Below are 15,320 nucleotides of genomic sequence, written 5' to 3' on the forward strand. Positions count from 1 at the left end.
CTTTCGCAGTGAATAATTATAATAAACTTCTATCGTGTTGTCTCTCCCTTGCCTTTTCTCTAAACTAAGAAGTCCCAAACGCTGCAACTTTTCTTCATTGGAAAGAACACTCCATCCCCTTATTTGGGTTGCCCCTTGCTGAATTCCCCCCCCCCCAACTCTATAATATCCTTTTTGAGATGAAGCAACCGGAACTGCTACGTTCTGCCTCTATAGTAGGAGGCGGTGATGCTTCTGAGCACATAGGAGGGAAAACTGATCTTGCAGGAATCCAGAAGGCCACCAGGAGAGCAAGACACAGGACTAGATGGGCCGCTGGCCTGATCCAGCAAACTCTGGTGCCTCAACACCATATGAACAGGCCAGTGTCCCATTTAGCCCAACACCCTGTTCTCTCAGACAGAATACCCCCAGGGGAAGTCTTCAAGTAGGACTCAAGCACAACAGCCCTCTACCCTCAAGTGGTACAAACAGTGTTTGGGCTGAGAACTGCATTTCAAAATTCAGAGAAGTGGAAAATCCAAAGTATAATTACGTTCCAGCCCTTAGCTCTAGTTCAGAAACACAGAAACCTGACCTCAAATGAGGGGTGCTTCTATGACTAAGGTGAAACTTTGAAGCTCCTTTGTTTTTGTTTTCTTGCTTTTGGATGCTGCATGTAATTTTAAGTATTCTTGTTATATTTATCGTATTGAAATATGTTAGCATATTTGCTATTATTCTGCTATGTTATTACAAAGTCATTCCTATGAAATTGTTTTGTAGTGTTTGTTTGAATTGCATTCTTGTTCCTTTCTTGTAAGCTGCTTTGGGTGTGATTTCTTTTGTGGGAAGATGACATACAAATAGAATAAATGAATTCAGACCACAGATCCATCGGAGAGTTCAGTGTTGTCTACACTGACTGGCAGCAGCTCTTCAGGGTTGCAGAGCATCCTTTCCCAGCCTTACCTGGAAATGTTGGGGATTGAACCTGGGAACTTCTGGCATACAAAGCAGGGGCTGTACCTACGAACTGTGGTCCTTCCCTTAACAAATAAGCACCTGTCTTATACTGTCAGCTCATTGGCCCACCTAGCTAGACTGCGGCAGCTAGACTGGTGACTGGGAGTGGCCGCCGGGACCACATAACACCGGTTCTGAGAGATCTGCATTGGCTCCCAGTACGTTTCCGAGCACGATTCAAAGTGTTGGTGCTGACCTTTAAAGCCCTAAACGGCCTCGGTCCTGTATACCTGAAGGAGCGTCTCCACCCCCATCGTTCAGCCCGGACACTGAGATCCAGCGCCGAGGGCCTTCTGGCGGTTCCCTCATTGCGAGAAGTGAGGCTACAGGGAACCAGACAGAGGGCCTTCTCGGTAGTGGCGCCCGCCCTGTGGAACGCCCTCCCATCAGATGTCAAAGAGATAAAGAATTACCTGACGTTCAGAAGACATCTTAAGGCAACCCTGTTCAGGGATGTTTTTAATATGTAATGCTGTATTGTTTTTAATACTGATTGGGAGCCGCCCAGAGTGGCTGGGGAAACTCAGCCAGATGGGCGGGGTATAAATAATAAATTATTATTATTATTATAGCTTAGTATTGTCAACTCTGACTGGCAGCAGCTGTCTAGGGTTTCAGACAGAGGCACTCCCAAGCTGACCTGGAGGTACCAGGGACTGAACCTGAGATCTTCTATGTGTAAGGCAAGATGTTCCATCACTGATCCAATGTCCTCCCCCTCACCTTAGCATTGTAGAATTGGAAGAGACCCCATAGGATCATCTAGTTCATCCCCCTGCAATGAAGGAATCAAAACTAAAGCATCCCTGACAGATAGCTGCCCAACCTGTGTTTATTTCCTTGACATCTGATGGGAGGTTGTTCCACAGGGTGGGCGCCACTACCGAGAAGGCCCTCTGCCTGAGAAAATAGGCTGAGAAAACACCAATCGGCCCTCTCTATGGAGGAGGAATATCCCACCATTTTTCTCTTCTTTTGAACATTCTCAGCTCTGCAGACCATAAACTTCCCTCACCAACATCTCTCTCCCTTTCTCTCTCTCTCTCTCCTGCCATACAGCCTTCCCTCTCAAAAACTCTCAGGTGTCGAAATAGGTAAAGAAGCTTCAATTATCATGCACCTGTACTGCTGGGCCAAAGGAGGCAACTTGAATAAATGATGCGGGAACCTAATTAAGGTGTTTTGTTTGCTTATTAAAGCAGGTTGGTAGTGGGGGGGGGGGTGAGAGAAGAGAGAGTGGCTTATGATTTCCTCCCTCTTTTTCAGAAACTCTCTGTGGGATGTATTATTACCAGAGCAGTCAAGTACAACGTTTTTCTGTTGCCTAGAATGGACACACAGGGAAATGTGGTTCCAGACAGGGAGGACATCCTGTCATACCTGCTCTGGCGCTTCCTCCCCCTGTGTGTGACCAGGTAGATGGGCATGATGCCAGCTGACCAGATGAAAGGTCTGGCCATGCAATCATCTCTCTCTTGGCCTCTTGGCCTCTTGCTCTTGGATTCTCCTGGCTGGTAGCCAGCGCATGGCTCAACCTTCACATAGGATGGAGCCCATAAGCAGGAAGTCAGAGATGTAACTCAGACTTCTTTTTGCTGAAACCACAAAGTAAAGCCTGCCTTCAGATTACCACAATAACCCCATGGTTATGTGCAACATACTCAATAAACACACAAGACGTAACTGGCTTTACTTTTGAATAAATAAGGCATACTATTCATTGTAGTATACCTTATTTATTCAAAAGTAAAGCCGGTTACTATTCATTGTAGGGACGCGGGTGGCACTATGGGTTAAACCACAGAGCCTAGGGCTTGCAGTGGTTCGAATCCCCATGACGGGGTGAGCTCCTGTTGCTCGGTCCCTGCTCCTGCCAACCTAGCAGTTCAAAAGCATGTCAAAGTGCAAGTAGATAAATAGGTACCGCTCCGGCGGGAAGGTAAACGGCATTTCCGTGCATTGCTTTGGTTTGCCAGAAGCGGCTTAGTCATGCTGGCCACATGACCTGGAAGCTGAACACCGGCTCCCTCGGCCAATAAAGCGAGATGAGAGCCGCAACCCCAGAGTCGGCCATGACTGGACCTAATGGTCAGGGCTCCCTTTACGTTTACTATTCATTGTATCAAATTATAGATTTCAACGGAAGTCTCATAAAGTTCAACGAAAAAAGCAGAAGACTCAGTGGATCAGTTCATTCTCTAGTCAGTTCATGTATAAGGTCCGTACATGTACAGTGGTACCTCAGGTTAAGTTCTTAATTCGTTCCGGAGGTCCGTTCTTAACCTGAAACTGTTCTTAACCTGAAGCACCACTTTAGCTAATGGGGCCTCCTGCTGCTGCCGCGCCACCGGAGTAGAATTTCTGTTCTCATCCTGAAGCAAAGTTCTTAACCCGAGGTACTATTTCTGGGTTAGCGGAGTCTGTAACCTGAAGCATATGTAACCTGCAGCGTATGTAACCTGAGGTACCACTGTATAAGTACCTATTTGCCATCCTAGGCTTCATCAGTAGAACAGGTTCATATGTAATATTACAGGATAGTGGAACTTATAGCTTAGTAGTGGTTGCAAGATGGCAAAACAAGGCTAATATTCTGGAAATCCTTGTCTTAGACACTGTGAAAGGATTCTGTGGAACTGTAACAACGCTTCATGTGGATTATTGGACTGTTTGAACAGACAGGTGGAAAAGATACTTATACATGTATGGACCTTATGCATGAACTGACTAGAGAATGAACTGATCCACTGGGTCTTCTGCTTTTTTTTGTTGAACTTTATGAGACTTCCGTTGAAGTCTATAATTTGATACAATGAATAGTATACCTTATTTATTCAAAAGTACAGTGGGGTTACGTCTTGTGTGTTTATTGCCTTCAGATTACTGTTGTGAACTGAATGTGAATAACACTTTATTCTTACTTTGAAAGAAGACTGTGTTGTGTTGTGTTATTATTTTAAGAGAGAAATGAAGGGGAAACTAGGCAGGAACAATCCAGACTGGATTGCTTAATTAACGGATTCTAACGAATCCTCAACTTGCTTCCAATAAGTTGCACAGGGAATGTGCTCTGCTGTTTACTCACTAGCGTGAGTGAGGAGGGATAATATCAAAACAATATATCCTCTCCTACCTTCCTTAGCATTCCCACAGTTTAAGTGCCTGGCGGTCTTCCATGTTAATATTTCAGAGGATGCTGGAGCGTGCTCCACTCATGGGAAAATCTTGCAGAGTTGTTGTTCAGCTCAAGGCTTCCTGGAATGTGTGCAGCTGCAAGGAGGGTGGGAGCAGGAGGCCTGGAGCTGGAGGTGGGTGGGCAAAAGAAGACAAATTCTACAAGTGAGTGTCTAGAGGCGGTTGGAGGATGGATGGCTGCTAACAGATTGAGGTTGAATCCTGACAAGACAGAAGTACTGTTTTGGGGGGACAGGAGGCGGGCAGGTGTGGAGGACTCCCTGGTCCTGAATGGGGTAACTGTGCCCCTGAAGGACTAGGTGCGCAGCCTGGGAGTCATTTTGGACTCGCAGCTGTCCATGGAGGCGCAGGTCAATTCTGTGTCCAGGGCAGCTGTTTACCAGCTCCATCTGGTATGCAGGCTGAAACCCTACCTGCCCGCAGACTGTCTCGCCAAAGTGGTACATGCTTTAGTTATCTCTTGCTTGGATTACTGCAATGCGCTCTATGTGGGGCTACCTTTGAAGGTGACCCGGAAACTACAACTAATCCAGAATGTGGCAGCTAGACTGGTGACTGGGAGTGGCCGCCGAGACCACATAATACCGGTCTTGAAAGAACTGCACTGGCTCCCAGTATGTTTCTGAGCACAATTCAAAGTGTTGGTGCTGACCTTTAAAGCCCTAAATGGCCTCAGTCCAGTATACCTGAAGGAGTGTCTCCACCCCCATCATTCTGCCTGGACACTGAGGTCCAGCGCCGAGGGCCTTCTGGCAGTTCCCTCACTGTGAGAAGCCTAGTTACAGGGAACCAGGCAGAAGGCCTTCTCAGTAGCAGCACCCGCCCTGTGGAACGCCCTCCCACCAGATGTCAAAGAGAACAACAACTACCAGACTTTTAGAAGACATCTGAAGGCAGCCCTGTTTAGGGAAGCTTTTAATGTTTATCAGACTACTGTATTTTAATTCTTTGTTGGAAGCCTCCCAGATGGGTGGGGTATAAATAAATTATTATTATTATTATTATTATTATTATTATTATTATTATTATTACCAGCAGCCATCCCAGCGCCTAAGCACCATTCATCTCATTTCGCACAATTTATTCCACATCCCACCACCATGTCTTAAACTATTTTGCTATGTAATCAATTCTTCAGAATAGTCATGCAGAGAGAGCGGATCTCCAGCATCTCCACAGACCTGTCGAAAACCCAATTCCCACACTGGCTTTGGAGATTTCCCTGGGATGTCTTTTGGCTGGCTTTCCCAGCCAATTCTTCATATGGACTGGGAACTTGAGTGTGTTAAATACTGAAGTATGTTGAGAACGGAGCTTCTGAAGCTGAAAGATGTGCTGCAGCTCTGTAGGTTTCTTTTCTTTTTTTAAAAGGAGAAAGGGAAGCTACATTCCCAGTAAGATTCTAGTCCTCATGAGAAAGTGCTGATTCGAATAGGAACAAAGTAAGCAGCCTTACAATGACCTTGTTACATCTAGAACAAGACTGTCAACACTGACTGGCAGTGGTTCTCCTGAATTTCAGGCAGAGAACAATCTCAGCCCTCTCTGGAGATACTGTTGAGCATTGAACTTCAGACCTTCTTCATGCAAAGCAGGCACTCTGTCACTGGCCCTTTCCCTAGAGCTCATATAGCCTGGGATACATTGAGGTGCTCAAATCCATTTGGTGTTGGGTGGAAAAAAACAACCCACCTGTGCCCTGTTGCTGTGCCCTTGAAAATCCTTTCGTGTGCACTTACAATGGTTTCACGTGGATTCTGGCTAGCCAGCTTTTAAATTATTATTTTTTAAGTCACCTGCATACAACGGATGAAGAAAATAATCAGCATTAGTCTTACTCCCAGGATATTATTATCATTGGGCGGCGGTGAGGGTTTTTTTCTTTCTGTCATTGTTTTCTTTTTAATTAAATTGGATGACAAAGCCAAGACACAGACAGAAGAAGACCGATAACGAGACCGTAAATAGTTTTAGAAAAGAAAGAGGGGGTGGGGATAGGAGGAAGAAAAGAAAGACAGAAAGAAAGAAAGCAAAGCAGAAGAGAGAAAGAGAGAAAGAGAGAACAGAAGTCTGGTCAACGGAGATGTGAATTCTGGGTGGAGGAGAAGAAACGAAGGGTCTCTGCGTCAAAGGCTTTCACGTTAGTTCCAAAGTAACTGTTAAGATGATGGCCAGAAGGAATTTATAGCTGCTGTGGCTGTCTGGTGAACCTAGGTAGGGAAAAAAAGAAGAAGACAATTTTTGACGGGCTTCTTTTGTACGCGTCTAGATGTACAGACCTGGACATCATTTCATTTTTACTTTGTCAGAAAATCAGAAGAGGCTGCCAGATCAGACAATGGGACCATCTAGTCCAGCTTTCTGTTCTCACAGTGGCCAGCCAGATGCTCCAAAGGCAGGGTTCAAGCATAAGAGCACCATCCCCTCTTACAGTTTCTGGCAATTGGTATTCAAAAGCATTTCCGCCTCTGACCATGGAGGCAGAGCCTAGCTGTCATGGCTTGTAGCCATCGATAAGCCCTCTCCTCCGAAAAGTTTAAAGCCATCCAAATTGGTGGCCATCGTTGTGGCAATATCTAAAATAAGGCAGTCAGAACCAGCTAGGTTGCCAGAAAGGCACGCACACAGTTGGATCTCACAAGAGCCTGCAGGAAATTCTTTTTTGTGAGAGCCACTTTCACTGTGTCAAGCCAGGTAAAGGAGATCAGCCTATACAGTGATACCTCTGGTTGTGAACGGGATCCATTCCGGAGGCCCGTTCACAACATGAGCAGAACGCAACCCGCGTCTGCGTGTGCGTGGCTTGTGATTTGCCACTTCTGTGCATGCACATGATGTCATTTTGAGCGTCTGCACATGCGCAAGCAGTGAAACCCAGAAGTAACCCTTTCCAGTACTTCTGGGTCACCGCGGGACGCAACCTGCAAATGCTCAACCTGAAGCAAACGTAACATGAGGTATGACTGTATAAGCTGGTCACGTCCCCAGCTTGCTCTCTCTCTCTGATCTCTGATCTCCGATCTCTCTGATCTCTTCTCTTCGATGCTTCATCGATGACTAGGGATGCAGGGCACGTGTTGAGTCTGAGTCACAGCTCAGACACCAGTTCTAACCTAAACAACAATGTATATCTGTAACTACATTTTAAGCCTGCCTCAAAACTGTTACCGTGAAACCGAGTGAGGAAATCTACCTTTACTTAGGAGAAGAGTGTTTTGCATGGTTGTTGTTTTAAAGGGAGAAATACCAGGAAATTCAGTTTGCAGTAAAGCATCCTTGATGACTTAAATTAAAAGGCTAGAGCTAGCTTATCAACAGCTTCTTTAGTTTTGCTGACGAAGGGAGGGACTCATAAATGCAAGGATGGATAATATCTAAGAAATATATCCTCTTCCTAGTTTCTATACCAGGCTTCCTCAACCTCAGCCCTCCAGATGTTTTTGGCCTACAACTCACATGATGCCTAGCTAGCAGGACCAGTGGGCAGGGATGATGGGAATTGTAGTCTCAAAACATCTGGAGGGCTGAGGTTGAGGAAGCCTGTTCTATACACATCCTTGCAATCATTTCTCCCTTTGGGAGGAAGTTCCTCAGTTTAGCTGTGTGCTGCATGAAGAAGTCCTTTCTTGTGATCTTCAGCAACTGGTGTTTCCAAGGTATACTGTTTCTGACATTGGAGGGAGAACATAGATATCATGGCTGGTTGCCTTATCCACTGGGCAGGGACTTAGGATTGCTCCCTAAATAAAAGCAGAAGGGTTGTGCCTTACCATTGGAGTCTTCTGTTCCTCTTGGGATATTTGGGTTTTCTAAAAGGAGAAAGAAAAGGGACAAAAATGGAGAATAATGAGGTGGCCACATTAACATGGGAGAACATTGCGCAGTTGTCAGATATTGCCAGTGTGGGATGTGATACATAAGTAGCAGTCAAATACAACATTCCTTGTTTTCCTAGAGTGGACATGCAAGGGGATGTTTGGTTCAGCCCGTTGGAACTTCCTGTTTCCTCCTGGGCTGGGACATACTTCCTTTTGCATGTAACTAGAGGTGGGCGTGACCTTACCTGTGCAGGTAACAAAAGCACATGGCATGCAGCCCTCCTCCCTCTCTTTTCCACCTTCCTTTCATCTTGAGAACTGCAGTGACTGCCAGTCTGCAGGCACTGGGATTAACCCTCCCATATGGGGCTGATCCACATGTATATACTTTGTAACTAAGTCTGCCTTCAGGGATCCATCTGTGGAACTGATGATGTGAGTAAACTTCTTTTATAGACTTTACACAAGATTGTGGTGTCTTTATTCTTTTAGGAGGGATTCAAAGGAAACTTACAAGGAGTGTAATAGTAAGAGGCTTAAACAAGCCTGCAACCAGCTATCTGCTGTGCATTTAAAAGGGGAATGTGAAACTCTGCTAAGTTAAAGGACTTGCTAGCGCATGTTAGAATATAAACAATATATCCTCTCCTGCCTCCCTGAACATTCCTACAGCCAGGCCATTGGTGACTCCTTCAAAATTCAAGGGGGGTAGGAGAAAAGGTCTGTGAGCCGCATTGCTTTGCCGCCAGCCTCCCCTCCCTTTCCCTTTATTTATGGCGGCTTGGGGGAGGCTTGGGAGCCCTCTTGGGGAGGGGGGAGGCCGCCGGCAAAGCAGCATGACTCCCCCCCCCCCCGAGCAGCCCACTGCTCCCAAGCCTCCCTGAGCCATCAGGGTAAAGGGAAGGTCATGAATATAAGCTGCACTTTAACTTTTCACTGTCAGAATTTGGGGGAGGAAAGTGTGGCTTATATTTGGGCCAATACGGTACTTCATCGTAAGATCTTGGGGTGGTTCACAGACCCAGTGGTGTAGCGTGGGAGTGCAGGGGGGCCAGCCACACGGGGCGCAACATTTGGGGGGGGCGCTCGCACTCGCAGCTCTTTGCCCCTACCTGGCTCACTCACTCTCTCTCACTGCAGTGCTGGCTGTGCGAATCCGATCCGAGCTGCCGGGTCGCCGCCCACTGTGGAGGGGGAGGGTGCCAGGCGTGCGTTGCATTGTGGAGCGGAGCGGAGAGAGAGCGAGGGAGGGACTATCTGGGGGAGGGACAGTGCAGTGGCCGCCCAGCGCAGCGCTGAGCGCGGGAGAGAACCACACCCGACCAGCCCAGGCAGCAGCAAGAAGAAGCTGGCAGCGGCGGCAGGTTAGGGGCGCAAATTACTTGCCTTGCCCCGGGTTAGGGGGCACAAATTACTTGCCTTGCCCCGGGTTAGGGGGCGCAAATTACTTGCCTTGCCCTGGGTGCTGACAACCCACGCTACGCCGCTGCACAGACCATAGAGCCAGCATGCCCAGAGGCTTCTATGAATAGTGCGGAGGAGGATCTGGGCCTGATGGTGGCAGGAAGGGGATAACATGTGGAGGACCCCAAGCCATGGAGAATGGTTTCCCAAGGGCCGTGAATGGGAGAACCGCAACCCCCAGCATACCAAAGACTATCAGCCTGGTGTGGGTGTCCGTGGATCCAAGTGGGTTCTGCGCTGTGCAGCGGTACATGGAGCCGTTCAGTTCTGCCGGCACTCGCTCCAAGATCAGCTCCTTGCCATCATGCTCCGCACTGCCATCCAGGAGCCTGCTCCCAACGCGGGTCCAAGTGAACATGGGTTCAGGGAAGACTTCATTCTGAAAGCCAAGAAACGCCCAACAAATGCATTATCAGAGCTGCAAAGTCTAGTTTCTCCACAACAATGACCAGATAGGAACTTTGAAGACTCGTGAGGCTCATCTTAAAGAAAGAAGAGGCTGAACCTCGTAAGGTCCCTGGATTTGGAATTGCAATCTAAACTGGAGAAGAACTCCTTGCACCTCACCTTGAACACAATGGAGTGCAATGCAAACTACATTTCCCAGAAGCCACTGCAGCGGCGGTTGTTATGGATGGATGAACATTATTTCAAAGGAAGGAGAAAGGGGAGTTTCATGAATTAAGAGGCTGGATGGTTGGTTGACTTTGGAGGATCAATTGGCTTGCTATACAAGTAGAGCCTTTTCTTGCATTTTGGGGTTAATGTGGGGGCGACGGGTGGCTCAATCTAACGTGAGTTAGGCAGGAAAGGTTTCTGTTCTACAGGTGGTATTTGACACCTACTAAATCAGCAAAGATGTGCAAAACAAACTCAAATAAATGTTGGAGGTGTAAGCAGACAGAAGGAACAATGTTGCATATGTGGTGGGGATGTAACAAAATTAGAAACTTTTGGGGCAGTATCCATGAAGAATTGAAAAAAAATGTTTCATTCTATGTGACAGCCCTTCAAGGTATCTGAAGATGTCTCTCGTATCACCTCTCCTCTTATCCAGGCCAAACATCCCCAGCTCCCTCAGCCATTCCTCCTAAGGTTTGGTTTGCAGACCATTTTATCATCTTGGTTGCCCTTCTCCGCCCACGTTCTAGCTTGTCAATATCCTTCTTAAACGATGGTGCTCAGAATTGGTACTGGACTCCAGAGTGGGGTATAGACTGTTCCCACGGACTGTCTCACCAGAGTGGTGCATGCTCTAGTTATCTCCCGCTTGGACTACTGCAACGCGCTCTACATGGGGCTACCTTTGAAGGTGACCCGGAAACTGCAATTAATCCAGAATGCGGCAGCTAAACTGGTGACTGGGAGTGGCCGCCGGGACCACATAACACCGGTCCTGAGAGATCTGCATTAGCTCCCAGTCCGTTTCTGAGCACAATTCAAAGTGTTGGTGCTGACCTTTAAAGCCCTAAACGGCCTCGGCCCAGTATACCTGAAGGAGGGTCTCCACCCCCATCATCCAACCCCGAGATGTACACTGAGATCCAGCGCTGAGGGCCTTCTGGCGGTTCCTTCATTGCGAGAAGTGAGGTTACAGGGAACCAGACAGAGGGCCTTCTTGGTAGTGTCTCCCTCCCTTCAGATGTGAAGGAAATAAGCAGCTATCTCATCTTTAAAAGACATCTGAAGGCAGCCCTGTTTAGGGAAGTTTTTAATATTTAATGCTGCATTGTTTTTAATACTTGACTGGGAACCACCCAGAGTGGCTGGAGAAACTCAGCCAGATGGGCGGGGTATAAATAATAAATTTATTATTATTATTATTATTATTATTATTATTATTATTATTATTATTATTACTTCCACCCATGAGGTAGAGCTGCCACTGAGCTACGCTTTGTGCGTCTTCTACTTTCTCCCTGCCCAACCCCAACCCTGTGCACACATGCAGCTGTGAATATGGATTGGCTTCACTCTTCCGAAAAGTCCCACTTAGTGCCTTCAATTGGTTCAGCTCAGTGCCTGGATTAAGGAACAGTTACCCCCCTTTCACACCCTGAAATCACTTGGTAATGACAACAAACAGAGGCGCAGATGAGATGGCATTAAACAGCTTGCAAATCCTCTTGGAGAAACTCTGAGTTAATGGGGTGAGAGAAAACAGTGCAGGGCAGGGGTGATATCTAAATCTCACCAGCTTTGTGATTTGCAAGGAAGGGTGCAAAACATATGAGAGATTTTGACACACAGGAACACAGCAAGCTGTCTTATACTAAGTCAGACCATTGGGCCCATCTAGCTCATTACTATCTACACTGTTTGGCAGTAGCTCTCTGGGAATTATAGACATGGTTCTCTCTCATCCCTACTTGGGGAGTGAACCTGGGACCTTCTACATGCAAAGTAGATGCTCTACCACCAAGCTATGGCCCTTCTCCTCCTTTTGCTAATTTTAATTTTTCCAGTTAGCATGCAAATGCTTTATAATAATGCATCCAGGCTTCCATTGCCTACTCCGAATGGAGAACGTGTCTCCAAAAACGTTCTCAGTTTTGGCAAGCTGAAAATCTTTTTGCTGCAGGTGCTTTGCCATGGAACCAAGGTTTGCGGTCTCATCTGATGAGGGCTGTGGCTCAGTGACAGAGAAACTGCTTTGCATGCAGAAGGTCCCAGGATGAATCTCCAGTGGCATCTCCAAGTAGGGATGGGATTGTCCCCTGCCTGAAATCCTGGAGAGCTGCTGCCAGTCTGTGGTTAGCAGGCCAAAAGCCCCAAGTTCACTCCAAGCAGAAGGCAGCTTCCTACATTCTTCTGTTGAACATATGCCCATCATAGGAGCTCTCCAAGGTCCTGAAGAGTCAGAATCTACTGTCTATGATGGTATTATCCAGATCCTGCAATTCTCTTCTCACTGTAGGCTGGTCGAAGGTGCAAGTTTAACATTCCTATGAGTAATGGACCCACACCCATACATAGCTGCTGAATACTGATTCAGACCATTGACTCATCTAGCCTAATATTGCTAACTCTGACTGGCAGTGGGTCTATAACAGGCATCCCCAAACTCGGCCCTCCAGCGTTTTTGGGACTACAGTTCCCATCATCCCTGACCACTGGTCCTGTTAGCTAGGGATGATAGGAGCTATAGTCCCAAAACATCTGGAGGGCCAAGTTTGGGGATCCCTGCTCTATAAGGTCCTTTGCCTAATATAGCATACCTTTCTACATTATCGCCACTAATCTGGATGTCTTCATACTCAATTTGTTGTACGCTGCAAAATTTAGAGAAGAGCAGGTGTCAAAGGACAACTGTGGTTTGATCTCCGTGTGTCAGTTTGCAAAGTGGTAATATTCAGTTGGTTCATATGGGATCCAGTGTGGCATAGTGGTTAGAGTGTCAGACCTGGTAGAGACCAGGGTTCAAATCCCCACTCAGCCATGATGCAGGTGTGACCTTGGCACCAGTCACCGCCTCTCTCAGCCTAACTTACATCACAGGGTTGCTGTGAGGTGTAGTGGTTAGAGTGTCAGACTAGGTCCCAGAAGACCAGAGTTCTAATTCTCCCACCGGGCCATGACACTCACTGGGGGCCAGTCACTGCTTCTCAGGCTAGCCTACCTCACAGGGTTCTTGTGGGGATGAAATGGGGAGGAAGAGAAGCGTGTGACCACCTTCAGCTCCTTGGAAGAAAAGGCGTAAGACTATAAATGTAAACAAACCAACAAGATTAAAATGTGAGCTGATCAAACATCTCCCCCATCCTTAGATATAAACAACTCAAACTCATATGAACTGTACCAGATACCAATAACTCTCAGTGATGCCCTTCGGGTTCATACTCACTTGAAAACCTTGCACCAGGATTCGCACTGTGTCTCCTACTCGGGCTCTTGTTGGGGTCATCATGATCTTTGGGCCCTTGGGAGCCACTGTGGGAAAAAAGAATAGGTGGGTACCCCAATCTGTTGCACTTCCAAACGTCCCCATAATGAGTACTGCCAACTGTTGAACTAGTCCCAGCTCCTCTACCTTTTTGACAGAAGTCAGGTCCACAGCAAAGAACAGAGTGTTGTGTTTAGCTCCATCCCAAGAGGTGGTTAGAGTGGGTGGTTAGAGTGTGGTGCTGACACTAGAGTGTAGTACTGAGACCTGGGTTCAAATCCCACCCAGCTGTGATGCTCACCTGGCGATCTTGAACCTCTCTCTCTCCCTCCCTCCTACCTCCCAGGGTTGTTGTGGGGGCAAAACAGGAGACGAGAGCCACCCATGTTACCTTGAGATCCTTGGAGGCATGGTGGAATATAAATATAAGGAAGAAAACAAATGAGCTTCGCCCACCACTAGCCCAACTCAAAGGAGATCAAATGGCAGAATCCGAGACCAGGGAGAAGAGTCGGTGGAAGAAGATTGGAAGAAATATAAAGTTTACTTACAGAAACATTGTAAAATTAAGGAATGTTAGAAGGATGCTGGAATGAAGTTATGTGGTTTTAGCAGAAATGTTATAAAGGACTAATTAAAAATGGATTGTTAATTGGTGAAAGAAGAGAATGTAAAATTACAGTATATTAAGATAAATTATTAGGATAAAAACAAAGATGGAAAGGATTTGCTGAAATATCTAACTGAACTAGAATACAAAAAAGGGAGGTGTGAGGAGGTCAAGGAAACAAGCAAATGAAAGATAAGTTATGGGGAGGTTTGATTTGTTTTTTAATTGTTTGTATTTTTCTGTTTTTTCTGTTTGTTTTTACTTATTGTCATGTATTGCCTTGTTTTTTCTTCATTTGGTGTTTTCTCTTTTTTCCTTTTGTAACCTTTAAAACTTTAATAAATATTATTTTTAAAAAATCAAATGAAGTTAATAGACATGTCTCATGTTTATTCATTTCAATGTGTCTGCTCCGAGTATGACTTAGTTTGATATACTCCATTGCAACTCCTTACCTGCCCATTTCTATAGCCTCTTAGAATCATAGAATTGTGGAGCTGGAAGGGACCCCATGAGTCATCTATTCCAACCCCTTTCTACGCAGAAATCACAGCTAAAGCATCTTCGACAGATGGCCATCCAACCTCTGCTTAGAAACCTCCAATAGAACAGGAGCAACAAGGCCATCTCCCCTGGTTGGTGGGCAACTTCAAGCATACATTTCCTGGCTTTTCCTGGCCAGATTTCACACCTCAATCTTTCCTCCACCTTTGACCTCAAAACTCTGAGATCCAAATGCAAATGCAAGAAATCTGAACAGACATTCAAACCCTCCCTCTCCCACTAACTCGGGGTCCTTGTTCCAGCACCTCAAATTTCAGTGGTGCCTTGTGTGATGCCAAAATCTGGCACCTTCCCACCAGGATGAAAGAGTGGTGGCAGCTGCTGTGACACCCCAGATGTTTGGTGCCCAGTGCGACCACACCAGTAGCGCTCCCCTAGAACCGCCTCTGCTGGTTCATGGCCTGACTTCTTCACAATTTTACCAACTTGCTGACCATTAAAGACGGGAAGCAAAATTCAATACGAAGCAAGGTTGGCGGGAGTTTGCATCTAAAAGTTCTGGGCTGGGGGGCTGTTTGAGAGTTCCCTTCTTCCTCATGGAGGAGAGGATTACATCAGGGAGTGAGAAGATCCCTCCTGGACTAGACTCCCTTAGTCCACCTGGTCCACTTTTCTGTTTCCCACATCAGCCAACCAAATGTTTCCAGGAAGCAGAGGCATGATGGGAAGGTATTGGCCATCCCTCGTCCCTAGCACCTGATAACCAGAAGTTGACTGCTCCTGCACATGGAGGCCCTATCCATATTTTGACTAACAAGGTTTGGTCCGCTTTTACTAGAGA

The 15,320-nt window shown here is 46.6% G+C and overlaps 1 protein-coding gene across 1 annotated transcript in view; it reads right to left on the reverse strand.

Annotated features, from left to right (window-relative positions):
* Positions 1 to 6,150: 6,150 nt before the first annotated feature.
* The window catches only part of IGSF21 (immunoglobin superfamily member 21), a 237,216-nt gene continuing 228,046 nt past the window's right edge, over positions 6,151 to 15,320 (reverse strand). The window contains exons 7-10 of the mRNA XM_081871132.1: positions 13,327 to 13,412; positions 9,669 to 9,861; positions 7,971 to 8,009; positions 6,151 to 6,410 (exon numbers count right to left, since the gene is read on the reverse strand). Of these exons, the coding sequence (XP_081727258.1) occupies positions 6,337 to 6,410; positions 7,971 to 8,009; positions 9,669 to 9,861; positions 13,327 to 13,412 (392 nt within the window). The 3' untranslated portion in view covers positions 6,151 to 6,336. The remainder of the gene's footprint in view (positions 6,411 to 7,970; positions 8,010 to 9,668; positions 9,862 to 13,326; positions 13,413 to 15,320) is intronic.

The sequence above is a fragment of the Podarcis erhardii genome, assembly GCF_964252035.2.
Source record: "Podarcis erhardii genome assembly, chromosome: 7".
NCBI lineage: Eukaryota > Metazoa > Chordata > Lepidosauria > Squamata > Lacertidae > Podarcis > Podarcis erhardii.